We start from the raw sequence: 27,426 nt of genomic DNA on the forward strand, positions 1-27,426 counted from the left end.
TAATTAACTAGACAAGAAAGAGCAATCTGAACCTAATTAAGCAGAAAAGAGGAAATTAAACTTAGTATGGAAGAAAAATGGGGAATAGAAAAACAATAGGGAAAATTGTCAAAACCAAAAGTTGGTTATTTGAAAAGATCAACAAATTGACAAACCTTCAACTATATTGACCAAGAAAAAGGAAGACTCAAGTTACTAACATCAGAAATGAAAGAGTGAACATTGCTGTAATCTTACCATAATTGTATACCCAGGTGAAGTGTACAAATTTCTAGAAAGACAAAAACTACCGAAACTGACTCAAGAAGACAAAAAAAGCTGAATAGGTATGTAATAGGAGATTGATTAGTAATCTAAAATTTTCCAAATGAAAAGTATAGACCCTGATGGTTTCACTGGTGAATTCTACCAAGTATTTAAAGAATTAATACTAATGCTTCATTAAGACTTTAAAAAATAGAAGAAGAGGGACTTCCTAACTCATTCTAAAAACCCAGTGTTACACTGATACCAAAATTAGACAATAATACCACAAGAAAACTACAGATGAGTGTCTTTTATGAATATAGAAGCAAAAATCCTTAACATAATACTGTGAAAATGAATCCAGCAACATATAAAAGGGATTATACACCATGACCAGGTGGGATTTATTCCAGGAATGCAAGATTGTTTCACCATACAAAAATCAAGGTACTGTATTTCCCCATGTATAGGACGCTCCCATGTATAAGACGCAACTTAATTTTGGGGCCCAAAATAAAAAAAAATTAATTACATAAAGTTATTGAACTCAAGTTTTATTCATCATAAAATTCATACAACTCCTGCCTGACCGGGCGGTGGCGCAGTGGATAGAGCGTCGGACTGGGATGCGGAAGACCCAGGTTCGAGACCCCAAGGTCGCCAGCTTGAGTGAGGGCTCATCTGGTTTGAGCAAAAGCTCACCAGCTTGAGTCCAAGATCAAGCTCGAGCAAGGGGTTACTCAGCCTGCTGAAGGCCCACGGTCAAGGCACGTATGAGAAGGCAATCAATGAACAATTAAGGTGTTGCAATGCACAATGAAAAACTAATGATTGATGCTTCTCATCTTTCCGTTCCTGTCTGTCTGTCCCTGTCTATCCCTCTCTCTGACTCTCTCTCAGTCTCTGTAAAAAAATAAAATAAATTCATACAACTCCTCATCACTGTCAAAACTCCCATCCATTAGCTTGTCCTCATCTGTGTCTGATGACAAATCACTGTCTTCAATAATGAGCACAAAAACAAGCGCAAAGAAGCGGGAAATGCAACTAAAAAAATCTACAACCACTATATAAGATGCACCCAGGTTTTAGACCCAAAATTTTTTGAAAAAAATGTGTGTCTTATACATGGGGAAATATGGTAATGTGCCAAATTAATAGAAGAACAAAAATTACATTTCAAGATATAATCTCAATATAAACAGTTTTTTTTAAAAAATTGAGAGCAAGGGAGGCAGAGAGACAGACTCCCACATCAGCCTTGACCAGGATCCACCCTGCAATGCTCTGCCCAGCAGATGCCCTGCCCATGAGGGGGGTTGCTCTTTTACTTGGCAACCGAGCTATTTTTAGCACCCAAGGTGAGGCCATTGGAGCCATCCTCAGCACCCAGAACCAACTCCCTCAAACCAGTCAAACCATGGCTGCAGGAGGGGGTAGAGGGAGAAAAAAAGAGAGTGAGAGTAGAGAAGCAGATGGTCGCTTCTCCTGTGTGTCCTGACTGGGAATCAAACCAGGGACATCCACACACCAGACCCCCCCCACTACCACTGAGCCTACTGGCCAGGGCTAGAAAAATTTTTTGACAAAATCCATTACTTTCACAATAAAACAATAAACTAGGAATAAAGACATTTTCTTCAATCTCTTAAAGAGTATGAATAACCCAATACATACACAATAGTGACTTATTGTAAGCTTTTCCCTGAAGATAAAGATCAAGATGTCAGCTATCAGCACTATTGTTCAACATTAAGGTGGAGGTTTGAACTAGAGCAGTTAGAATAGAATATGAAATAAAAGGCCTGATGATTGGAAAAGAAGTAGAACTATCTTCATATATGACAAAATCTTGTACAAATGATTTTTATTTTTTGTGGAGAAATCATCCCACGATATTTATTTATAACTTCAAAATCATTACGTTGCTTTTGCAGTCATTTATGGACATGTGAAAAATTTTGTAAATTATTGTAAATAAATTGAGTTGTTTACACACACTTTCTCAGCTAAAGGTTGTTTCAGCTTTCATGCAGAAGTAACCAGAGAATGGAGACATGAAGGGACAGTACACCATCATAAAAGGAGCTCAGACTGAAAACCAGTGTGGTGGAGTTTGATGTCTGTTCTCCCTAGTTAATATACAGATTCAGTAATATCACAACCATAATCTCAAGATTTATTTAATTTAATTTGTTTTATTTATTGTTCTACCTAGTTGTGCATTCACTAGTTGCCTCTTGTATGTGCCCTGACCTGGGATCAAACTCACAGCCTTGGCATCAAGAAGATGCTCCAACCAACTGAGCTACCTGGCCATGGCCGATTTATTTTACTTTAAGTAGACAAGCTAATTCTAAAATTTATAAGAAATGCGAATATATATATATATATATATATATATATATATATTTTATCAAGAGAGAAACGGATAGAGATACTATAGAGAGGAAGGGAGAGAGATGGGAAGTATCAACTTGTTGTGGCACTCTTAGTTCATTGATTATATTCTTATGGATGCCATATGTACCATCATGATGAATATTAAAAACATAGTGTTGAGTTAAATTAGTTAGACATAAAGAATACATAATTAGCCTGACCAGGTGGTGGCGCAGTGGATAGAGTGTCGGCCTGGGACCTGGAAGACCCAGGTTTGAAACCCTGAGATCTCTGGCTTGAGCATGGGCTCATCTGGTTTGAGTGCAGGCTCACTAGCTTGAGCGCAGGGTCACTAGCTTGAGCGTGGGATCATAGACATGACCCTATCGTCACTGGCTTGAGTAAGGGGTCACTCGCTCTGCTGTAGCCCCCCAATCAAGGCACATATGACAAAACAACCAATGAACAGCTAAGGTGCTCAATGAAGACTTGATGCTTCTCATCTCTCTCCCTTCCTGTCTGTCTCTGTCGCCCCCCCCCCAAAAAAAGTTAATTTCCATTTATATAAAGTTCAAAAACAAAACTATATTGTCTAGTATAGTGGTAGTCAACCTGGTCCCTACCGCCCACTAGTGGGCATTCCAGTTTTCATGGTGGGTGGTAGCGGAGCAACCAAAGTATAAATAAAAAGATAGATTTAACAATAGTAAGTTGTTTTATAAAGATTTATTATGCTAAACTTAGCGAAAACCCGACATAAAGTACTTGGTAAGTAATTATTATTATATGCTTTAACTTGCTGTAACTCTGCTTTACAAAATTTATAAAATAAAGTTACTTTCCTACTTTATAAATCACCATTACTGTGGAACCGATGGGCGGTTAGAAAATTTTACTACTAACAGAGATACAAAAGTGGGTGGTATGTATAAAAAGGTTGACTACCCCTAGTCTAGTACATAACTTCTCAGGGGGCATGATAGTGTTCTCTTTCATGATAAAGACTGGTTCTTTTTTTAATTATTATTATTTTGTTTTTTTCTAAAGTGAGAAGCAGGAAGGCAGAGAGACAGACTCTCACTTGCGTCCTGACTGGGATCTACCTGGCAAGCCCACTAGGGAGCTATGCTTTTCCCATCTGGGGCCCTTGCTTTGTTGCAACCAGCCTCATTTTTTAGCACCTGAGGCAGAGGCTATGAATCCATCCACAGCTTGCTCTAATCGAGCCATGGCTGCAGGATGGGAGGAGGAGGAGGAGAGAGAGAGAAGTGAGAGGGGACAGGGTGTAGAAGCAGGAGGAGGAGGAGAGAGAGAAGTGAGAGGGGGCAGGGTGGAGAAGCAGATGGGCGCTTCTCCTGTGTGCCCTGACCGGGAATCAAACCCAGGATTTCTACATGCCAGGCAAATGCTCTACCACTGAGCCAACCCGCCAGGACCAAGACTGGTTCTTGAAGGGTAGAAAAACATTTGATATGATAATTTTTTAAAAAATTAAGAGGCTGGGAGGCAGAGAAAAAGTCCCACATGTGCCCCAACTGGGATCCACCTGGCAAGCCCCTATCAGGTGATGCTCTGCCTTGTTGGGCTGCAGCTGTGTTGCTCAGCAGCTGAGCTTTTTTTTAAAACCAGAGGCCAAGGCCATGGATCCAGCCTCAGCTCTTGGGGCCAACTTGGCTTGAACCATTTGAGACATGGCTGTGGGAGGAGAAAAGAGAGAGAGAGATGAGGGGTGTGCAGAAGCAGATGGTCACTTCTCCTTTGTGCCCTGACTGGGAATCTACCTGGAACTTCCACATGCCATGCCAATGCTCTACTACTGAGCCAACCAGCAGGGCCAGATATGATAATGGTGTGTGGCCCTCCAAAGATTAACCCTACCTAGCAAAATTTTTGCTTGGTACTGGTATTTAATTTTTCTTTGTATTTTCTTGAGAATCTCATAAGCAACATTTACAATGAAATTGAGTTTATGGAAGATACACAAAGTGTATGCAAGATAATTGCTATAAAACTGGTGGGTAGATGATTGAAGAACTTTAAAATGATTGTTTGATCTCACAGTCATTGCTATAGGTGGTTTGCACATGCTAGTTGATTGCCATTGTGGATGTTATTTAAGTCTAATCCTTTTGTGCATTTGTGGGTTTTAGAATTAAATAAAAATGTTCTGTTTTATCATTTAAGTCATCAAAAGTTATTCACCCCATTAATTATACCAAGTACTGAAAAGAAAAAAGTGCTGACAATATCTTAATAAATATCTAGTAGCTAGTTAAAATTTCTTCTCTTAAGTAAACTTCAAAACCCAGTTATCTACACAAATATTCATAACAGCATTATTTATACTAAAAGAGTACAAACAACTAAAAATCCCTCAACTCCTGCATGGACAAACAAAATGTGGTATATATCCATACAGTGGAATACTATTCAGTAATAAAATGAAGTATTGGTACATGCTATGACATGAATGAACCTTGAAAATATTGTGTTAAATTTAAAAAGCCACCCACAGAGACCACATATTGTATGATTCCACTTATGTGAAATGTCCAGAACAGGCAAGTCCAGAGACACAGAAAGTAAATTAATGGTTGCCTAGAATGGGGAGGGCTAATATGCAATTTCTTTGTGGGATGTTGAAATAGCTGAAAATTAATTTATAGTGATCTGTGCACAACTCTGTGAATTAATGGAAAATATATATACTCAACTTTATAGTATATGAACTAGACTTCAATAAAGTTGTAAAAAGAATTCTCAGATCAAGCAAAAGTTAAAAGTTTACTAAATATTATAGGAAATTAACTTCTTAAAGTGTTTTACCTTTCCCGGAAAAAGTTAATTTTAAAATTTGATTGCTTTAACCCTGGCGGGGAAGGTCAGTTGGTAAGAGTGTCGTCCCGATATGCCAAGGTTGTGAGTTTGATCTTCAGTCAGGCACATAAAAGAATCAACCAGTGAATGCATAAATGAGTGGAACAACAAATTGATGTATGTTTCTCTCTCTCTTCCCCTCTTAATTCTGCTCTTAAAAAATACATACATACATACATGCATAAATTTTATTGTATTGCTATTATTATATAAATGCTAATTTGCATATATATTTTGATACTTCACAATTTAAATAAGCAAATAAATTACATTAAACAGTAATTATAGTTATAAAATTAAGTGAAATACTAATAGCCTTAAAATTTTTTTTAGCCTGACTAGTGTGGCACAATGGATACAGGCTTGAGCATAGGCTCACCAGCTTGAGCTTGGGATCATTGACATGATCCCATGGTTGCTAGCTTGAGCCCAAAGGCCACTGGCTTGAAGCACTAGGTCACTGGCTTGAGCAAGAATCACTGGCTCTGCTTGAGCCCCCCCAGTCAAGGCACATATAAGAAGCAATCAGTGAACAACCCAAGTGACATAACTATGAGTTGATGTTTCTCATTGTTTCTCTCTCAGTAAAAAAAAAATTTTAAACTTAAAATTTTTATTTATTTATTTGTAGCCATGCATGGAATAAAAAGAGTAGGCTTAATGTAGTTTTTATATGTAAAACCATAGATATACATATAGTATATAAATAGGTAGACCATATCTGTGGTATTAAAATTTCATGGAGTGATTAGAAAATTTGTATAAAGCCTCATTAGAGTTGATAATGGAGAAACAATGGTCAAGAAACATTTGGTCTAGAAATATAAAAATATACATAGGTGGCAAAAATATAAAGAAAAGCAGAGAAGTGATTACCATAGCATTTGAGTATTAACTCTTAAGGATAAGGTAGTTGCTGGATGTTTCTAAAGTTCTGACAGTGGTCTGTTCTTTGACTTGGGTGGGGGCCACTCAGGTGTTTAGCATATAGTTATGCATTAGTTTGTATGTTTAAGTTTTATATCCTTTTCTACATGGGTATTAAAGTTCATAATAGAAAAAGTAGTTTGTAGACTTTAAAATACAGAAATGCAGAATATTGTTTAGATTTTATACACATAATTATGAACTAAATCAACAACTTAGTAAAATTTCTTAATTAAAAAGTAAGATGTTGGCCCTGGCTGGTTGGCTCAGTGGTAGAGCATCGGCCGGGAGTGAGGAAGTCCTGGGTTCGAATCCCGGCCAGGGCACACAGGAGAGGCGCCCATCTACTTCTCCACCCCTCCCCCTCTCCTTCCTGTCTCTCTCTTCCCCTCCCGCAGCCGAGGCTCCATTGGAGCAAAGATGGCCCGGGCGCTGGGGATGGCTCTATGGCCTCTGCCTCAGGCGCTAGAGTGGCTCTGGTCACAACAGAGCGACGCCCCGGATGGGCAGAACATCGCCCCTTGGTGGGTGTGCCGGGTGGATCCCGGTCGGGCGCATGTGGGAGTCTGACTGCCTCCCCATTTCCAGCTTCAGAAAAATACCAAAAATAAATAAATAAATAAATAAATTAAAAAAAAAAAAAGTAAGATGTTGACTGACGAAAAGTTTTATACTGAACAAAACCGGAAATGCCAGTTTTGCTTTATTTTTTTCAGATGGGCCCAGTTCTTCATCCATCCACTAATGATCAGAGACGCAATTGACCGTGAAGTTGAAGCTGTTGATAGTGGTAAGAGATGTGCTTTATGTCTTACCATATTTTCCTTTATTGAATTATTTGTTTATATAGCACATTTATCTTTTATTACAAGACCATTTTATCTTTATTTAATAAGGGCTAAATTGAAATAGATGTGTCATGTTTGCTCCTGAAGCCATTAAATGTATAATTCAATATAGATTTTAAATAAAAGGATGGTAGATTTTTATTTTTTCAGTCTTTGTTTTTGAGGGCTTTATCATAGTGAATAATCTTTTGCCAGATGGGAGCCTTATTTTATTTTTTTTTTAGCGAAACGGAGAGACAGAAAGGGAGAGAGATGAGAAGCATCAACTTGTAGTGCGCCACTTTGATTGTTCATTGGTTGCTTCTCATACATGTCTTTTTTTTTTTTAAAGATTTTTTTTTAACATTTTAAATTTATTTATTCATTTCAGAGAGGAGAAAGAGAGGGAGAGAGAGAGAGAGAGAAGGGGGAGGAGCAGAAAGCATCAACTCCCATATGTGCCTTGACCAGGCAGGCCCAGGGTTTCAAACTGGCAACCTCAATGATTCCAGGTTGATGCTTTATCCACTGTGCTACCACAGGTCAGGCTCATACATGTCTTGATGGGGGTCTCATACATGCCTTGATGGGGGTTGGGGGCTGTGGAACCAGTGACTCCTTGCTCAAGCCAGTGACCTTGAGCTCAAGCCAGCTACCGTGGGGTCACATCTATGATCCAATGCTCAAGCTGGTGACCTGTGCTCAAGCATGCCAGATCAACCCTCTATCTACTGTGTCATCACCTGGTTAGCCCAGGAGCCTTTTTTTTTTCTTTTTTTTTACAGAGACAGAGAGAGAGTCAGAGAGGGATAGATAGGGACAGACAGGAACGGAGAGAGATGAGAAGCATCAATCATCAGTTTTTCGTTGTGGCACCTTAATTGTTCATTGATTGCTTTCTCATATGTGCCTTGACCGTGGGCCTTCAGCAGACCAAGTAACCCCTTGCTCGAGCCAGCGACCTTGGGTCCAAGCTGCTGAGCTTTGCTCAAGCCAGATGAGCCCGCGCTAAAGTTGGCGACCTCGGGGTCTCGAACCTGGGTCCTCCGCATCCCAGTCCGACACTCTATCCACTGCACCACAACCGGGTCAGTCCAGGAGCCTAATTTTTAAAGTTAGGGTGTTAAAACTTTAAAGTTCACATGTTCTTTCTGCTTGAAGAGAGTTTCTCTGAGGTTTTAATTTGAATACCATCCTGATATTTAAAAAGCTTGTCTTTTGTTATATCTGTAGGTGCTTTGTGGCTTGAATTTTGATAGTTCCGAAAAAAAATTGTGATATATGTGGTTGAAGAAACTAAATCCCTGAGCAGGAAATGCATTTAATTTTACTTTTTGACAGTTTTTGTTACCTTTGGGATTTAAAGAGTAAAAACCATAAGGAAAACTGTGTGCTTATACAGGGTAAGGTTTTACTATAGAGCTAGGCTACAAATATTGATTCAACACATCCTGGTGCTTACTGCAGGCTGTGTTATTACACTGACTGTACAGAAAGAGGAGGCAGAGTAAACCCACCCCATAGACACCTCAGCCCTGGCTCTCTGCCTGGTCTGTATTGTGATTGGGGGGACATGGAAAACAAAAACACAATTATTTACAGAGTGCTAATAAATAGCACCATTGTGGGTTATTCCTGCTTGCTTTGAGTGTTAGAAACATGTAATACTAGACTTGGGGAGACTTCTAATTCATATACATAGGTTAGGCTTGGCTTAAAGCAACTGAAGAGGCAAGGTCTCTGTACTTGTTCCTCCTTTTACATTGTTTTTCCTCCTTGTCCTCCTTTTACATTGTTTTCCTCTGTCTTGATTCAGTGTCTTTCTAATAATACAGTAATTTATTGCATTTACTAGGCTGAGTAAACTGCAAATGGCTATAAAGAGCCATCTATCTGGACATCAGTTGACTCGTTCAGACTTACAGAATGACTTACAGAAATGTCAGTAACTGTGGACCTAAATTTATTTGTAAAAGGATGAGATTTCTCCTAGCTCTGGTAGCTCCTTATAATCAAGGATTTATTTTTTTCATTTTTATTACTTGCCTACCGCAGTGTCTGTTTTATCATAGGCTCAGATAAATAACTGAGTAAATGAAAAACCAAAATAACTAAGAAAAATTTTTTCCTACTTTTTGGGACCTATGAACTGTATTCTATATACTCTGTCTTAAATGCTTTCAGTATGTTTTTCTTCATATAGTTTTTAGAGTGGATTGAAATCAGTGTACAAAAAAATTAAACCTCTAATTTGATTTTACAAGTTTAAGTCAGAATATATTTTGAAATATTGTGAAGAAATAGAGATACACACATATACATATATATACATGCATATACATATATACACATGCAGTAAGTGGTTGTGGTTTAAGATGAAGTTAAGCTAAAAGCTCTGCGCTTTCTTATTTTGTTGTTTCTTGTGTGTTTGTTTTAAACACAGGTTTAAAAAAAATTTTAATTATTAATTTTAGAGAGACAGGAAGGGATATATAGAGAGAAATATTGATCTGTTCCTGTATGTGCCCTGATCAGAGATTGAACCCACAACCTTTGTGCATTGGTACAACACTCTAACCACCTGAGCAGTCCAGCCAGGGCTGTTTTGTTTGTTTTGGATGATAGACCTAGATTTCCATTTATGACCTGGTATAAGTAGCTAGGTATATGTCATTAGTCCCTTAACCTTCTAAGTTTGAAGAATTCTCTTGAGTTCACTCTCTTGAGTGAAGGGGAGAGCTCTTCAGTTTTAACTGTTGTAATGAACTAGTATTCATAAACCAGTTCTGAAAGCTCAGTAATCAGATATTATTTTCTTCTATTCAGATGTGATTGTCTTTATCATTCTTGTCCATTTACATGTTTTTAGTAGCCTGCTTTTCTATCTCCAGCAACTAATTTAGTAGTACTTGCCACATAGTAGATGTTCAGTAAATATGTGTTGAAGGAATATATTATATCTTAGCTTATTTAAACCTTGTAAGAATTCTATGAGCTAGGGACTTGTGACTCCATTTTATAGATGCATAAGTAGAATCAGAGAAGTTAGATAACTTCCTCAAGGTAGTATAGCTTAGTAAATGACAGAACATGGAATCTAGTCAGGATATTTCTGACTTCAAAGTGATTGTTCTTAAACATTAATACCTTATTACCAACATGGTTGGATTTGCAGGAAGTTTAAATAGAATATATGACAAGTTCCCAGATAGGAATTCAATATAGCATTTTATTACCACTTTCATCAGTAAAATCTTGGACATAGCATCCTAAAGTTTGAACTTTCAGATCATTAACTACATTGTTTTATTTGAAAATAAGGGAAAACTTTTAGAAAGGTGGACTAAATATGTTTAGCCATAGAGCCTGTCCTAGATTATTGAGTTCTTCACTTCAGTCTTGTAACACATGATTCATAAATTGTTCCTTCCTTACTTTCACTTCTTTAAACTGAGTTTCCAGATAATAAAGCTGATACTGAATTTTATTTAATTAAAAATGTTTCTTTAAAACTGACAGAATATCAGCTTGCAAGACCTTCTGATGCAAACAGAAAAGAAATGTTGTTTGGAAGCCTTGCTAGACCTGGACATCCTATGGGGAAATTTTTTTGGGGTAAGATACTAAATACTTTATTTCATTTCATATTTTCTAATTAATGAAGATTGAGAATGTGAAAAGTTGATGAAGAATGGAATATAATAAACGTAGGGCAGCTCAGTACCTTTTATGTTTTCAAATACAGAATATACTGCTCACAAAAATTAGGGTATCAGCCCTGGCTGGTTGGCTCAGTGGTAGAGCGTTGGCCTGGCGGGCAGAAGTCCTGGGTTCGATTCCCGGCCAGGGCACACAGGAGAGGCGCCCATCTGCTTCTCCGCCCCTCCCCCTCTCCTTCCTCTCTGTCTCTCTCTTCCCCTCCCGCAGCTGAGGCTCCATTGGAGCAAAAGATGACCTGTGGCTGGGGATGGCTCCATGGCCTCTGCCCCAGGTGCTCGAGTGGCTCTGGTGGCAACAGAGCATCGCCTCCTGGTGGGCGTGCTGGGTGGATCCTGGTCGGGCACATGCGGGAGTCTGACTGCCTCCCTGTTTCCAGCTTCAGAAAAATACAAAAAAAAATTAGGGTAGCAGAGAATGTGCAGATACTCCAGTACTTTCAGCCTTTTGTATAGTGCATTTTCATCAATGAAATAAAAGTTGGTTTTGCATCTCATTTGCATAATTGAACAACTTTCTTTGACTTGTTTAATAAAAAAAAATCAAATGCTTTTTTTTTCCACTTGATATTAATTTTGAAATAATCCCCTAATTTTTGTGAGCAGTGTAGTTAAGCATGCCTATATTACTAGGTTCTCTAACATGGAATACATGGAGAGTAACACCTAACATTTTGTGAATGCTTTCTGGGTGTTAGATACTCTGCTAACACCACTTGAATTATCTCATTCAATCATTATATGATAATAATGTTATGAGCTGGGTACCATTATCCCATTATCATCTCTGAAAATAAAGGAACATATTAAGAGAAATTATTTAATTTGCTTAAATCACACAGTGGTGAATGTGGATTTAAACCTCTGTGTATCTGATTGTGAAGTTTGTGCTCTACCCCAACCTGACAATTCTATTTATCAACAGAGATTCAACAGTGATTTCTCTAATATTTTTTGAGCTGTGACCTAATTTTGTTTAAGTGGTAAGCTATTTAAATGGTATCTGTTTTTAATAATGCCTTTTTCTTAGTATTAAAATTAGTTATAGCCTCATATTAATCCTCTTGACCAAATATGGGATGAATAGATTGAAATGGTACTTCATTCAAAGGATATTTTGCATCCCTGTATATTTTGTACAGTTACAAACATTTTATGTGTCATCCTTGCTTTATGTGGTTTAAGAATTATGTAGAATAGTATTAAAGTAATTCAGAGATAAAACCTGAATTGAATAGTAGACTATTATAAGAAAGGATGCTTAAAGGAATTACTGTTGCTAAGATTTTACCAACTAGAGAGTCAGAAAGAGGAGGAGAGAAGCATTCATTTGTTGTTCCACTTAGTTGTACACTCATTGGTCACTTCCCATATGTGCCCTGACCAGGTATCAAATCCACATCCTTGTGTTTTGTGACGATGCTCTAACTGACTGAGCTAACCTGCCAGGGCCTAGTGATTAATTTCTTATGGGTTAAATTGTACTTCAGAATTGTTTCTTGGGAATTTTTGTCTTATAGTGATATTATTATTATTATACACGGATTCAATATTCTTGAGTCACTTGGATTATTTCATTAATTATAGTATAGTCTAATGCAGGGGTCCCCAAACTACGGCCCGCGGGCGCATGCGGCCCCCTGAGGCCATTTATCCGGCCCCCGCTGCACTTCCAGAAGGGGCACCTCTTTCATTGGTGGTCAGTGAGAGGAGCATAGTTCGCATTGAAATACTAGTCAGTTTGTTGATTTAAATTTACTTGTTCTTTATTTTAAATATTGTATTTGTTCCCATTTTGTTTTTTTACTTTAAAATAAGTTATGTGCAGTGTGCATAGGGATTTGTTCATAGTTTCTTTTATGGTCTGGCCCTCCGACGGTTTGAGGGACAGTGAACTGGCCCCCTGTGTAAAAAGTTTGGGGACCCCTGGTCTAATGTATAGTAGTAGAGCATGCATTATTGATATAGAGACTTTGAACAAAATAAACTTTATTTCCATAATCTTTTTCATTGTTTTACAGGAAATGCTGATACTCTCAAACATGATCCAAAAAAGAATAATATTGATACATATACTAGATTGAGAGAATTCTGGATCCGTTACTACTCTGCTCATTACATGACTTTAGTGGTTCAATCTAAAGGTAATATTATCTACTATGGCCCTTAGAATTACTCTAAAGTTGTGCTTTCTTTTTTTTTTTTATTTTTTTTATTTTTTATTTTATTTTTTTTCTTTTCATTTTTCTGAAGCTGGAAACAGGGAGAGACAGTCAGACAGACTCCCGCATGCGCCCAACCGGGATCCACCCGGCACGCCCACCAGGGGCGATGCTCTGCCCACCAGGGGGCGGTGCTCTGCCCATCCTGGGCGTCGCCATGTTGCGACCAGAGCCACTCTAGCGCCTGAGGCAGAGGCCACAGAGCCATCCCCAGCGCCCCGGCCATCTTTGCTCCAATGGAGCCTTGGCTGCGGGAGGGGAAGAGAGAGACAGAGAGGAAAGCGCGGCGGAGGGGTGGAGAAGCAAATAGGCGCTTCTCCTGTGTGCCCTGGCCGGGAATCGAACCCGGGTCCTCCGCACGCTAGGCCGACGCTCTACCGCTGAGCCAACCGGCCAGGGCAAGTTGTGCTTTCTTAGGATTTGTTTGCCTTGATCAGTGTTGCAGTGAGTGAACTGTTAATTACTTTACTGTTTGATCCTAATTACGAATTAAAGAAAATCAGAATTTGGAGAGGTCCCATAGCAAGTGGCTAAGCTCAGGGAAGCAAAAAATTATCTGATTGTCAGCAAATGTTTTTTCTCTTATAGACATGGGTCTAATCTCTAAGCTACTCTGAGTATACTAATGTACTAATAGGTTATACATTGTTTTATAAAGCCACATTCAGTTACTGCCTCATTATCTCTTGTTTTGAATTTAATCCATATTGATTATAAACTTTTTTTAGGAGAAAGTATTTGTCTTTTCATCTTATGTAGGGTCCTGTAAAATGGCATGATTAATTGAATTCCATTGTGATACTAGTAAAAGTATCTTAAATATATAATATTGATCAATACCTCTACTTCTTTTTTCATTATCTGCAGTAACTGGTGTTAACTTTTTCTCATTAAAGAAATAATGGTAGTTTTCTTTACATTTTAATCAGCTTAGTCTTTTTTTTTTAAGATTTTATTTATTGATTTCATAGAGAATGAGAGAAAGGGGAGGGAGTGGGAAGCATCCACTTGTAGTAGTTGCTTCTTGTGCGTGCAGACCCAGGATTTCGAACTGGAGACCTCAGCATTGCAGGTCAATACTTTATCCACTGCCTCATCACAGGTCAGGCAACTCAGTCTGTTTTTCAAAATCAATCAGTTGTTAAAATGTTCCATTTGATATACCTTATAGTTTGCATATTTTTTTGAAAAACTAATCCTCTCACTCTAATATTCTCATTTGTATAAAATTTTGTTCTTTCATTATTTAAATTAAGATCAGAGCTGACTTGGCACTTAAATATAAAACATTTTTTGCACTTAGGATTAACATTAGTCCACTGAAGTTGACTTCAGTGGATGGGTATGGTATGGTAGAATCTTTTGTTCAAACTACAAATTGGCATTTAGATTTCTTTTTCAACATTTGTTAAAATAGGCAATTTCATATTCAGTATAACACTAATTATAATTTTTAGTTAATTATTGTTTCCAAATTTGTCATGAACATGTATTTTTCTTTAACTAGGTTTTTTTTTTTTGCATTCTCTGTCTTTGTGATGCAAAGATAAGAGCATGTTAATGATTGTTGAAATTTCTAAAATCCAGATATTTGATGAGAACATTGTATAATCTAGATTCAGTTGATTTTGGAGCTTTAGCATTTATTATACCATTTAAATTTTATACTATAAATAGTATAGAATCAATTCAGAACTTGATTATTGTATTTTCATCTTGTGTTTTATATCCTGACCTGGGGCATCTGTTTTGAGAATTAGTGAAACTCATGTGTCTGGTGGAACTAACAAACACTATGCAGTGATTGTAATGAGTCACTGGGATAAAGCTAAAAGGTTTCCTTTTTCATTTAGATATCCTGTTTTATTAGAAATTTCAAAAGAATTTCTTATGAAATAATAATCAAAGAATTAGAAGATAGCAATCATGTATACATAATTGGCCATATACATTTGAAACTTAAGAAGAGTTGTGGATTAAGACCTAAGCAGGTGTAAATTAATGTAAAATAAATGCAGTATAAAAGGACTGGTGAGCCCTGGCTGGACAGCTCAGTTGTTTGGAACATCATCCTGAAGCACAGAGGTGGCCAGTTTGATCCCCAGTCAGAGCACATACAGGAGCAGATCGATGTTCCTGTCTGTCTATCTCCCTTCCTCTCTCTCTAAAATCAACACAATAAACATTTAAAATAAAGGTACTGATGAGATGTCAAGAAGAAGGGTTAGTATAGTGTGAGTTTGTTGAAAGAAACCTAGAGTGTGGTTGGTGTATTCTTATCTCTTGGCCCTTCACACTAGCCCTCACGATAGAATCTTTTTTTTTTTTAACTTGTGTGCTTTTTTTTAACTTTACCAGGGAGAAATAAAGGAGTCTAACAAAATTATATATGTCTTAGGGTTAACTATAGTTATTTTTCCTTATTATTGCTGGTTAAGGAGTGGTAGGTAATGCCCAAATTAAAGTATCCCTCTGTTTTATAGCTAAAGATCTGTGAGAAATCTTAATTGTATTTTCTGTCTCCTCCCCACCCTCTCTCCCAAGAAACACTGGATACTTTGGAAAAGTGGGTTACTGAAATCTTCTCTCAGATACCAAACAAGTAAGGCATTTATTTTCATAAATCATACATCTTTAGCATTAGAGAGGCCATATCTTCTTGTATGAGTTCCGAAGGTTATTTTTTTCCTTTCAGTTTGATTTTTTTAAAACAGGTCATTAAGACCTAAAGGGGTTTAGCAGCTTTTGAGTGGGAAAACTAAGACAAAAAACTGTTTCCATAGTTTCTGTAGTTCAAAACTTACAAATTTACAGTAAGCAGTAATTCTGAAAAATTTGTCTCTTTTTATATTTATTCAAAGCTTTTCTGTTACTGTTGAAAGTGTTTGAAATTGTGTTATGAAAGCAAGTATTGTATTGAGAAGCAGAATGGATATATATATATATATATATAACATTACACTGGAGAACAAAATTTTTGTTGCACCCACAAAAACACTTTTCTTACCTAACTTGAGTGTGCTGATCTCAAATCTGACATTAGTTTTTCTCTGTAAGCTACAGTTTTTTTGCAATTCAAGATTTTAGGTTTTCATCTTCTTGTAAAATTTTCAACATTTAGTTTAACATAATGAAGTAGAATGTCTTCTTGGGCATCATCTTTGTGAAAATATAATAATTTATATAATGCAGTAAATACACTAATACACTAAAAAATATGATTGCATCAGAATTTGTCTACAACAGGGGTAGTCAACCTTTTTACCTACCACCCACTTTTGTATCTCTGTTAGTAGTAAAATTTTCTATGCCCACTGGTTCCACAGTAATGGTGATTTATAAAGTAGGGAAGTAACTTTACTAAAATTTATAAAGCATAGTTACAGCAAGTTAAAGCATATAATAATTACTTACCAAGTACTTTATGTCGGATTTTCGCTAAGTTTGGCAGAATAAATCTTTATAAAACAACTTATTATTGTTAAATCTATCTTTTTATTTATACTTTGGTTGCTCCGCTACTGCCCACCATGAAAGCTGGAACACCCACTCGTGGGTAGTAGGGACCAAGTTGACTACCACTGGTCTACAATTTTGAAATAGAACATATTAAAACACTTATTTTAATCATAAAATTTGTGCAAAACTTATTTAAATTCTATTCAGGCAAAAATTTGCATTTGTAGCTCTTGCGTTTGTATACTTATTGAGGACAATCTCGTCTGATGCTCCAGCAGTAGTCTGCTCATCACTAACAGTTCCAAGATTTTCGGGAAAATTATCAAGGTGACTGTTCAGGAAGTGAATCTTAACGCTCATGTTACATCCAATGTTGCAGAAAGCCAACAGCATCCTTTGAACCAGAAGTTCATAGTTTTCTGCTTTTTTGTTGCCAAGGAAGTTCTTTGTAACTGCCACAAAAGACTGCCATGCTGCTTTCTCCTCCTTATTCATCTTCCTTGCAAATTCTTCGTCACATATGAGGGCTCAAATTTGAGGTCCATCGAATACACCCGCTTTTATCTTCTCGAAAGACAAGGCAGGAAAAGCAGAAATAATATGTTGAAAGCATTCACTTTCTTTATTCAAAGCCTGAACAAACTGCTTCATTAAGCCAAGTTTGATGTGAAGTGGGGGAAAATGATCCTGTCTCGATTAACTACAGGTTCATTCACAATATTTTGCATCCCTACTTCCAGAGCTTCACGTTTTGGCCACTCCTTCTGTGTCTGTGTCCAGTGTTTCTCCTGAGCTCGGCTGTCCACAAACACAGAAAGCAAGGATACTTCGTGAAACCTCTCTGTTGTCCTAGCAGGAAATTTACCATTTTAAGATCCACACAGATGATCCAGTTATGCTCCTCATACTTCAGAAAGTCGAGGACAATTTTTATGTCATTATAATCTTCTCGCAGATGAGCTGAATAACCAATTGGAACCGCTGCATAAACATTACTGTTGTATAGAACACATTTCAGACTCCATTTAGAGCTGTCAAGAAATAGCCGCCATTCTGTTGGACTATAGGTGGTAACACCTAGCTGGCTGAGAAGACTACTGATATCATGACAGTAAACAAAGTGTTTGTCTTCAGAAAAAAAGTCCACAAAAATTTGTTCACGCTTCCTGAAATGGGATACTCTAGCTGACCAGTGAAGTACATTCTTTTCTGGAAGCCTGGAGACTAATAACTCAGCTGCTTTCTTTGATAGGCCCAAGTCTCTTACTAAGTCACTCAATTCGGGTTGGCTGAACTGCTGAGGGGTTAATGACTGCTTGGCATCAGAAGAAGACCTTTCAGATTCTACAGCCGTTTCCTCATGCATCTTATCAAAATACACTTGATCACCATGTTCACTTTCTTTGTCCTTAGAAGAAATAAAACCATTGAAAACTGGAACCGGGAGTGTCTAAGAGTGCAGGATAGGTCGTATTGCTGAAGGAATATTAGGATATGCGATCATATGCCGTTTTTTTCTTGCCGATGCCCTTTGTATGGATCAGACAGAAATACAGTCACTGCTGTGGTCCTTAGGTTCACGCCAAACCATGGGAATACCAAAAGGCATTCCTTTGCATTTTCCTTTTGTCCAGTCATGAAGCATTTCCTCACAATTATGACACACAATATGAGGAGCCCAATTCTTGTCTTGATCGCCAGGGGAAACTTGAAAATAGGTAATATACACACATGTCACAAATGATGAAATATTGCACCTTTGACATTGAAGTGTGTAACAGCCACATATATAACAGAAGGTGTCAGGACTATTCTTACATTTACACCTACTGGAAGAAGCCATGATTCAATCTTAAAACAAAATAAGAGGGTGTTTTTATCAGATAATTTTTTACATTTAAAAACAACTACAATTATGTAAAAGTGATGTTTGTAAAACATTAATTGCCTTGTGGTTTTGTTCCATCCAAGAGTCGTTGCCCTTTAACTCCAATTTCAAAACCAATGCATGCCATTAACTGTAACAAAAAGAAATTAAAATTGCATAAAAACTACTAGAGTGCCTGACCTGTGGTGGCGCAGTGGATAAAGCGTCGACCTGGAAATGCTGAGGTCGCTGGTTTGAAACCCTGGGCTTTCCTGGTCAAGGCACATATGGGAGTTGATGCTTCCAGCTCCTCCCCCTTCTCTCTATTTCTCTCTCTCCCTCTTTCTCTCCTCTCTAAAAATGAATAAATAAAATTAAAAAACAAACAAACAAAAACTACTAGAGCATGCACCAAAAAGCGGATTTCAGATTTGGAATCAGTGATGCAGAAATATATAGAAACAGTTCTAAAACTCATGCAACAGAAAATGAAAAAAAATTGTTCCCCAGTGTTATGACTTTACATCCCCTGCATCAGAACCAATTGTGTTCTGAAAGTTTGTTTTTAAGTCAGTTTTTTTTAGAACTTATAATTCTTGTCCCCATAAAAGAAGTAATCTTGTGGGTAGCGGTTGACTTTTCATACATCTGAAAAGTTTGCTTCATATAGTTAAACCAAATTATCTTCTATTAGAAATTGTATATAGGGTTCCAGTTCAGAAAGTTCTTTTTTTTTTTTTTTTTTTTTTTCATTTTTCTGAAGCTGGAAACAGAGAGAGACAGTCAGACAGACTCCCGCATGCGCCCGACCGGGATCCACCCGGCACGCCCACCATGGGGCGACGCTCTGCCCACCAGGGGGCGATGCTCTGCCCATCCTGGGCGTCGCCATGTTGCGACCAGAGCCACTCTAGCGCCTGGGGCAGAGGCCACAGAGCCATCCCCAGCGCCCGGGCCATCTTTGCTCCAATGGAGCCTTGGCTGCGGGAGGGGATGAGAGAGACAGAGAGGAAAGCGCGGCGGAGGGGTGGAGAAGCAAATGGGCGCTTCTCCTGTGTGCCCTGGCCGGGAATCGAACCCGGGTCCTCCGCACGCTAGGCCGACGCTCTACCGCTGAGCCAACCGGCCAGGGCCCAGAAAGTTCTTTTGTGTGCACCTTTGATTCATCAAATAATACAAATTTATTTGACACTTTGTTGTTACATTTTGTTACAAAGAATACAAAACTTTAATTCTGAAGCAATTCTTTCTTCCCACTCCCAGCAGTTTGCATTTTTATAAAATAAATGACATCTGATTTTTCTTTCTTGCATCAGGTCAGCAAGCCAAACTTTTTCCAGGTCTTCATTTCAAGACATAATTTGTTGTAAATTTAGGAAAGAAAAATTAACTTTAAAAATGTTAAAATAATTTGTAATAACTGATTTTTGTTGTTTTGGCTTTATGTTCATTTCTTTTTTTTTTATTTTTTTTATTTTTTATTTTTTTTTTGCATTTTTCTGAAGCTGGAAACAGGGAGAGACAGTCAGACAGACTCCCGCATGCGCCCGACCGGGATCCACCCGGCACGCCCACCAGGGGGCGACGCTCTGCCCACCAGGGGGCGATGCTCTGCCCATCCTGGGCGTCGCCATGTTGCGACCAGAGCCACTCTAGCGCCTGGGGCAGAGGCCACAGAGCCATCCCCAGCGCCCGGGCCATCTTTGCTCCAATGGAGCCTTGGCTGCGGGAGGGGAAGAGAGAAACAGAGAGGAAGGCGCGGCGGAGGGGTGGAGAAGCAAATGGGCGCTTCTCCTATGTGCCCTGGCCGGGAATCGAACCCGGGTCCTCCGCACGCTAGGCCGACGCTCTACTGCTGAGCCAACCGGCCAGGGCCTTTATGTTCATTTCTATTGATAATTAGCGGTACATTTTATCTATGGAAAAGATAATGAAAGCCACACCAAACTTGGCGAGTTTTACTTGTTTATTTTTATTTGTTTTGATTAGAAAAGCACTGAGTTTTGGAAATGTCAAAGTGGCAGACTAAAACATATTTTACTGTGAAACTCTACTAATTAAATCAGAGGTATAATTGAATAGAGGAATTCATTAGGTCCTATCAATTCCTGATAAGCATTTAAAAATTTTTTCTTAAGTATTATTCGTTAATAACTTTGGTTATTTAATCATAAAGATTAAAAATTATTCTAGATATTTAATTCATATTGATCATGTTTAAGAAGAAATTAATTACAATATCTTTAACCAGGTGTGAAAACTCTAGAAGGAGAGTCAACTCTTTTCAATACCAAAGTGTCTAAGAGAGTGCTTCATACGTAGTCATCACTTCATATATGTTGAATTTAAAAAATTATCTCTTGTATAAGTTTTCTTTCTCAAACAACTTTGTATAGGAGGAAAACTGAAATTGAATGTGCTGAAAGAGGCTGTAATATTGTGTGGGGTGGTCCCTTTAATTTATTGTTTGATATCTTTTGTGAGTTTTAAAGATATTTGAGTCATTGGGACTGAGGTTAAGAATAGGTTGTGTTGTTCAGGATTTTGTGGCTCTATTGCCATCTATTCACTTATGTCTAGAATGCTTTTCAGGTGGGAATATGGAGAATAGTTTATAAATACCTATCAGTTAGGCATCCCTAAAGATACTGCTTTTAAAGGCTTTTGCCAATTAAATTTTAATATATTTGTTTTATTTTCAGTGGGTTACCCAAACCAAACTTTGGCCATTTAACGGATCCATTTGACACACCAGCATTTAACAAACTTTATAGAGGTTTGTGAACCAAAGGTTTAAAACTGTTTGAAATAACTTTAGCACATTCTCTAAAACTTAATTGAGGCTGCCAATTTTCTTTGAAAATAAGAACACAGAAAGTACAGCTGGGTTGGAAAGGGAGATGGACAGTGGCAGGCCACTTAGCCACTCACTAGCAGCAGTGATTGGTCTGCTGCTACTTGAGTCTGTTTCATGCTTTCTCCCTGTATTTTCTTTGTTCCCTTTTATCTTTATGTTTTTTGTTTCCTGTTTAATTCTATCTATTTTGCTTTATTTGCCTTTAAAAAAAACAGAGGGGAAAACATTTTGGAAATTGCTTTCTTGTATCTTTATTATAAAACAATTTTTGTTAATAAAAACTTGCAAAGCAATAGGGGTGAAAATCACTCCAAAATCTTCCCATCCAGAGAAGCCATTCTGGCAAATTTCTCTTTGAGTTTCTATAGGTATACTTTTTTAATGTGGTTGATATTATAAAGTATATACACTTTTATCTTTAGCTTTTTCATTTAATATTACATTTGTAATAATTTCCCAGTGAGCCTTCACACAGTTATAATTTACTTAGCAATTTGCCCATTATTAATATTACAGAAACATTTCTAATTTGCCATTTATTTCTCTCTTTGTTTGCTCTGTTTATCGTGGCAGATTTCTCTTTCTACTACTTGCCTAAGTATTCCTTAATCCTCTTTTTCCCCATTGCCAGTCTCTTTCCTCTTCTCTCCCTCTGATAAAGTGACTATTCTGTCTCACCTTTTATCTGCTCTTGGCTCCATAGTTAAGCTGACTTATTTTTAGTTGTATTTTTTTGGCTTTAGATTTTTTCTTCACAGAATCATAGAATAATAGCACTGGAATGAATCTTAGAACTACTTCAGCCTAATTCCCTCACTTACCATAAGAAAACAGATCCAGAAAGATTTAAATGCAAGTGATTTTCTCAAGATTATATAAACATGTATAGCACAATAGTGATAGGGCTGGATTTCAACCATGGGTCTCCTGACTCCTAGTACTGTATCTTTTCTTGCAAGAAGATATCCATCCTTAGGAGCATTTAATATTTTGATAGCTCTTTTATTCATGTTTTCTGTATCTGTGAAACTGAATTGAAAAGAAAGTCACATAAATTGTATTATTCAAATTGGAAAATTGGCAACTTGAAATAATAATTGCATTGTATTTAACCTTTGCCTATTTACTGGAGGATAAAATTTATTGAATTTTAAAAATTTCATATAACATAGTAAATGTTATGGAGAAACTTATATCTGTTCTTCTGAAAAATATTTTTCAGTTGTTCCAATTAGAAAAATCCATGCTCTGACCATCACATGGGCACTTCCCCCTCAACAGCAACATTACAGGTAAGAAGACTTCAAGGGGAAATTTACTCTATTAATTACTGAGTGAAAGTCATATTTTTAGTTTATTGAATGGTTTAAATTGGGGGATACTGGATTTATAAACAAAGGTAATGTGATAAATTGGGACCTCACTACTTAAATTTTCAAGCCTTGCTATATATTTTAATGTTTTCTTGGGTATAAATGCTAGAGTTTTCTTATAATTGGTTGCCTTTTTGAGTCTTTGAAATGAAGTATTTTTAGTGTCAATACCAATTTTTCTTTTTTGAGCGAGAGGAAGGGGTGTTTGTGGGGAGAAAACAAGAAGCATCAACTTATTGTTCCACTTAGTTGTGTCCCTACTGATTGCTTTTCATGAGTCCTGATTGGGGCTCAGACCATGACCTCAGGGTTGAGCTGGTGACCTCATTCTCAAGCTGGTGACTCCAGGATTGAACTGGTGACCCTGGTACTCTGGCACAACACTCTGTCCACTCTGCCACTGGCTAGGGCCTTTATTTTTGTAATTATTTTATTTAGTACTTTGGTACAAAATATATTTATTTGCCAATTGTGACCATTTAGTCTGATCTTGTCAAAAGTAAAGTTAACTAATTTTGAGTCTGGAATTTGACCGCAGCATGTATTTCAAGGACTTAGTCCTATGAGGTGGAATGAGTTAGGGCAGATGTATACAAACTAGGGAAATATTTAAGCTTATTTATATAAAAGCCTACAGATGCTTTTCTTTTATCTTTCTTTTTTTTTTTTTCTTTTTTAGTGAGAGACAGAGATAGAAGGACAGATAGGGACAAACAAACAGGAAGAGAGAGAGGTGAAAAGCATCAATTCTTCATTGCAGCACCTTTGTTGTTCATTGATTGCTTTCTCATATGTGCCATGACTGTGGGCTTTACAGCAGAGCGAGTGACCCCTTGTTCAAGCCAGCAACCTTGGGCTTCAAGCCAGTGACCTTTGGGCTCAAGCCAGAGACCATGGGGTCATGTCTATGATCCCATGCTCAAGCCAGTGATCCCACACTCAAGCTGGTGACCTCGGAGTTTTGAACCTGGGTCCTCTGCTTTTCAGGCCAACACTCTAGCCACTGCGCCACCGCCTGGTCAGGTTACAGCTGCTTTTCTAATTAGGAACAAATGGTAATATAAACTGATAAAAATTTAACCTATTTTAAAAACCTATTACCAACAAAACAAAACCATGAGGACACAAACATAAGTGAAAGGAAAGAAAGAAGTATGTATTGCCTTAGCTCAGTAAAGCTTGCTTTTTAAAAAATATGTATTAGAGCCTGACCTGTGGTTGCACACTGGGTAGAGCGTTGACCTGTAACGCTGAGATCACCGGTTCAAAACCCTGGGTTTGCCTGGTTAAGGCACATATGGGAGTTGATGCTTTCTGTTCCTCTCCCCCTTCTCTCTCTCTCTCCTTTCTAAAATGAATGAATAAATAAAAAACATGTGTATTAGAATATTCAAATAGCGTAACCAGGTGGTGGCACAGTGGATAGAGTGTCGGACTGGGATGAGGAGGACCCAGATTCAAGGCCCCGAGGTCACCAGCTTGAGCGTGGGCTCATCTGATTTAAACAAAGCTCAGCAGCTTGAGCCCAAGGTCACTGGCTCGAGCAAGGGGTCACTTGGTCTGCTGTAATCTCCCAGTCCAGGCACATATGAGAAAGCAATCAATGAACAACTAAGGTGCCACAGCAAAGAATTGATGCTTCTTGTCTCTCTCCGTTCCTGTCTGTCTGTCCCTATCTGTCCCTCTCTCTGTCTCTCTCTGTCTGTGTCACAAAAACAAAACAAAACAAAAAGAATATTCAAACATTCAGGTCACATAAAATTAACAAGAACAGTATGCCTATGGTAAGAAAACAGAACATGTATTATCTACTTACTTTTGGTGCAAGGAGAATCTATGAAAAATATACATTGATTGTATATTCTGCTCACAAAAATTAGGGGATATTTAAAAAATGAATAGGCTATAAAATATCCCCTAATTTTTGTGAGCATTATAGTTATGTTAGTATCTCCAAAAGTGTTAAAAGTATTACATGCATATTTGAAAGTTTATTTGTTTTGAATTTTTACTGTGAAAATAATACATGCTTATAAAATATTAAAATAGGACAAAAGGATATTAAGTAAAATGTAAAACTCTGCTTCTTCTTTTTTTGGTCTCTGTCCTCAAAGATATGCCCAATATCAATAGTTTTGTATTGTTCAGACATTAAAATAATGGATGTAAAACACATTTCTTTATTTTTTGCATTTCCTATTTTCTTTTTTGTTTAAAAAAAAATTTTATTCGCCTGACCAGGTGGTGGCGCAGTGGATAGAGTGTCGGACTGGGATGCGGAAGGACCCAGGTTCGAGACCCCGTGGTCGCCAGCTTGAGCGCGGGCTCATCTGGCTTGAGCAAAGAGCTCACCAGCTTGGACCCAAGGTCGCTGGCTCCAGCAGGGGGTTACTCGATCTGCTGAAGGCCCACGGTCAAGGCACATGTGAGAAAGCAATCAATGAACAACTAAGAAGTCGCAACGCGCAACGAGAAACTGATGATTGATGCTTCTCATCTCTCTCTGTTCCTGTCTGTCTATCTCTGCCTCTGTAAAAAAAAAAAAAAAAAAAATTTTATTTATTTTGAGAAGAGAGACAGAGAGAGAGATAGAGACAGAGAGAGAAAAGGGAGGGAGGAGCAGGAAGCATCAACTCCCATATGTGCCTTGACCAGGAAAGCCCAGGGTTTTGAACTGGCAACCTCAACATTCCAGGTCGACGCTTTATCCACTGTGCCACCACAGGTCAGGCACATTTCCTATTTTCTTAATTACAAAACCTGTTTACCCTCTGACTGATTATTAAGGTAATTCATTGTGAAAATCTTGAAAATTACTGAAAAGTAGGAAAAAGTCATCCATGATTCTATTTTCCAAATGTTAACATTTTCGTGTATTTCTTTCCAGTTATTTTTTTAAAATGAACTGTTAATTTGTGTTAATGTGATGTTCATGATGAGTTATTTTGCATTCCCCAATATATGAATTCCCAGTAAATTAGCTTTTTGGCGGAGACCCCCCCTTTTTTTTTTTTTTACAAAGAAGTAGGTGTTTATCCCTCCAGAGTTATCAAATACAGTACAGTTAGCTTTGTTCAGATGCGATTGTTGTGTAATCACCTGGGTTCATTCTTTAACTGATTTGCTCCCCTACATCAGTCCTAATATAGATATAATTCAAATTCAGACTTTGAATAATGTTATGTGGACTTTATAGATTGCTTAACATAGTTAAAATCATAACATTATATCTTGACTCTTAAAAGTTTACTGAATATAATTCTGTGAAGTAATTTTAAAATTTAAGGATGTTTATATTTTCTGACCCAAGATATTTTTCTATAATTTGTTTTGATAGGGATATATTTCTGAAATTATAGTAGAAGCCAGTGGGAAAATACAATATGAATAATAACATACATATAAATACTCAGGCTATTAATGTTTATTATTATATAATAAAGCATTTTTATACTTGTTACTGCAGGTATAAAATGAGTAAGTAGTTAGGTAAGTGAAGAGGAAAAGAAAAATATAGAGAGGCTAAGCTGCTTACTCAAGAGCGTTTCCTTAAAGGAAAAAGTAAGACTATAACTTAGATTTTCTGACCTTTAAAGCAACACATTTCAGCCTGACCAGGCCATGGCACAGTGGATAATAGCGTCAGACTGAGATGCACAGGACCCAGGTTCGAAACCCTGAGATTGCTGGCTTGGGCACAGGCTCATCAGCTTGAGCTCAGGGTCGCTGGCTTGAGCCCAAAGGTCACTGGCTTAGAGCTCAAGGTCACTGGCTTGAGCAAGGGGTCACTCACTCTGCTGTAGCCCCCCCCCCCATCAAGGCACATATGAGAAGGCAAAACAATGAATAACAATGAATAAGGTGCTGCAATGAAGAATTGATGCTTCTCATCTCTCTTCCTACCTGTCTTTCGGTCCCTCTCTCTGTCTCTTTCTCTGTCACACACACACAAAAGTAACACATTTCAGTTTACCACAGAGCCTAATGGGATACTAGAAGCTTTTACAGGTACAGAATGATTCATATTCCATTTGGTTCAAAAATGATAAAGAATCTGTATTATTTCCATTTTGGGTGAAATAAAATGAAAGATTTTACCATGAAGAGAAATGTTTGGTGTCCAAGAAGAAAAGTAGTAGTCCTAAATTTTAGGATGATTATACAATAGTCATTCAGTGATTTCAGATGAAGTTAAATTTTACCATTTTTTCTGTTATTTTGCTACTATCAAATGAATTATTATTTCATTTATAGTGGAATTTATGTGAGAATAAGTGTATAATCATATTCTCAACTATTGTTGTCTCAGAAGTATGGTTTTCTGGTGTATTAATATCTTACTTTAAAATTTTTCTGACTTTAACATTTTTTTAAAAGGGTGAAGCCACTTCATTATATCTCTTGGCTGGTTGGACACGAAGGCAAAGGCAGCATTCTTTCTTACCTTAGAAAAAAGCAAGTATTCTATTAATGAATTATAGTAATCTCTGAAAAATAATAGACAGTGTTATATAACCCATTCTTTTCTTTTTTTGCTTTATCTGCCAGGAAGCCTAAAATAAATCTAATTTTTAATTAGTCACTTTAATAACTTAGATTATTTTAATGGCTGTATTATATTTGTGTATTTCATTGTAAGTTCCCTTTTAACCCATATTGGAAGTAGTTGTACA

General features: G+C 37.4%; 1 protein-coding gene and 1 non-coding gene across 2 annotated transcripts in view; both read left to right on the forward strand.

Moving 5' to 3' along the window:
- NRDC (nardilysin convertase) overlaps window positions 1–27,426 on the forward strand; it is a 90,750-nt gene that overhangs the window by 36,512 nt on the left and 26,812 nt on the right. The window contains exons 5-11 of the mRNA XM_066269208.1: window positions 7,149–7,222; window positions 10,779–10,874; window positions 12,997–13,119; window positions 15,742–15,799; window positions 21,226–21,299; window positions 22,603–22,672; window positions 27,131–27,208. Coding sequence (XP_066125305.1) covers window positions 7,149–7,222; window positions 10,779–10,874; window positions 12,997–13,119; window positions 15,742–15,799; window positions 21,226–21,299; window positions 22,603–22,672; window positions 27,131–27,208 — 573 coding nt within the window. The remainder of the gene's footprint in view (window positions 1–7,148; window positions 7,223–10,778; window positions 10,875–12,996; window positions 13,120–15,741; window positions 15,800–21,225; window positions 21,300–22,602; window positions 22,673–27,130; window positions 27,209–27,426) is intronic.
- LOC136332404 (small nucleolar RNA SNORA51) lies at window positions 8,705–8,836 on the forward strand. Its single transcript, XR_010730672.1, has one exon. It is a non-coding gene; the product is annotated as a small nucleolar RNA SNORA51 (small nucleolar RNA).

The sequence above is a fragment of the Saccopteryx bilineata genome, chromosome 3, assembly GCF_036850765.1.
Source record: "Saccopteryx bilineata isolate mSacBil1 chromosome 3, mSacBil1_pri_phased_curated, whole genome shotgun sequence".
Lineage (NCBI taxonomy): Eukaryota > Metazoa > Chordata > Mammalia > Chiroptera > Emballonuridae > Saccopteryx > Saccopteryx bilineata.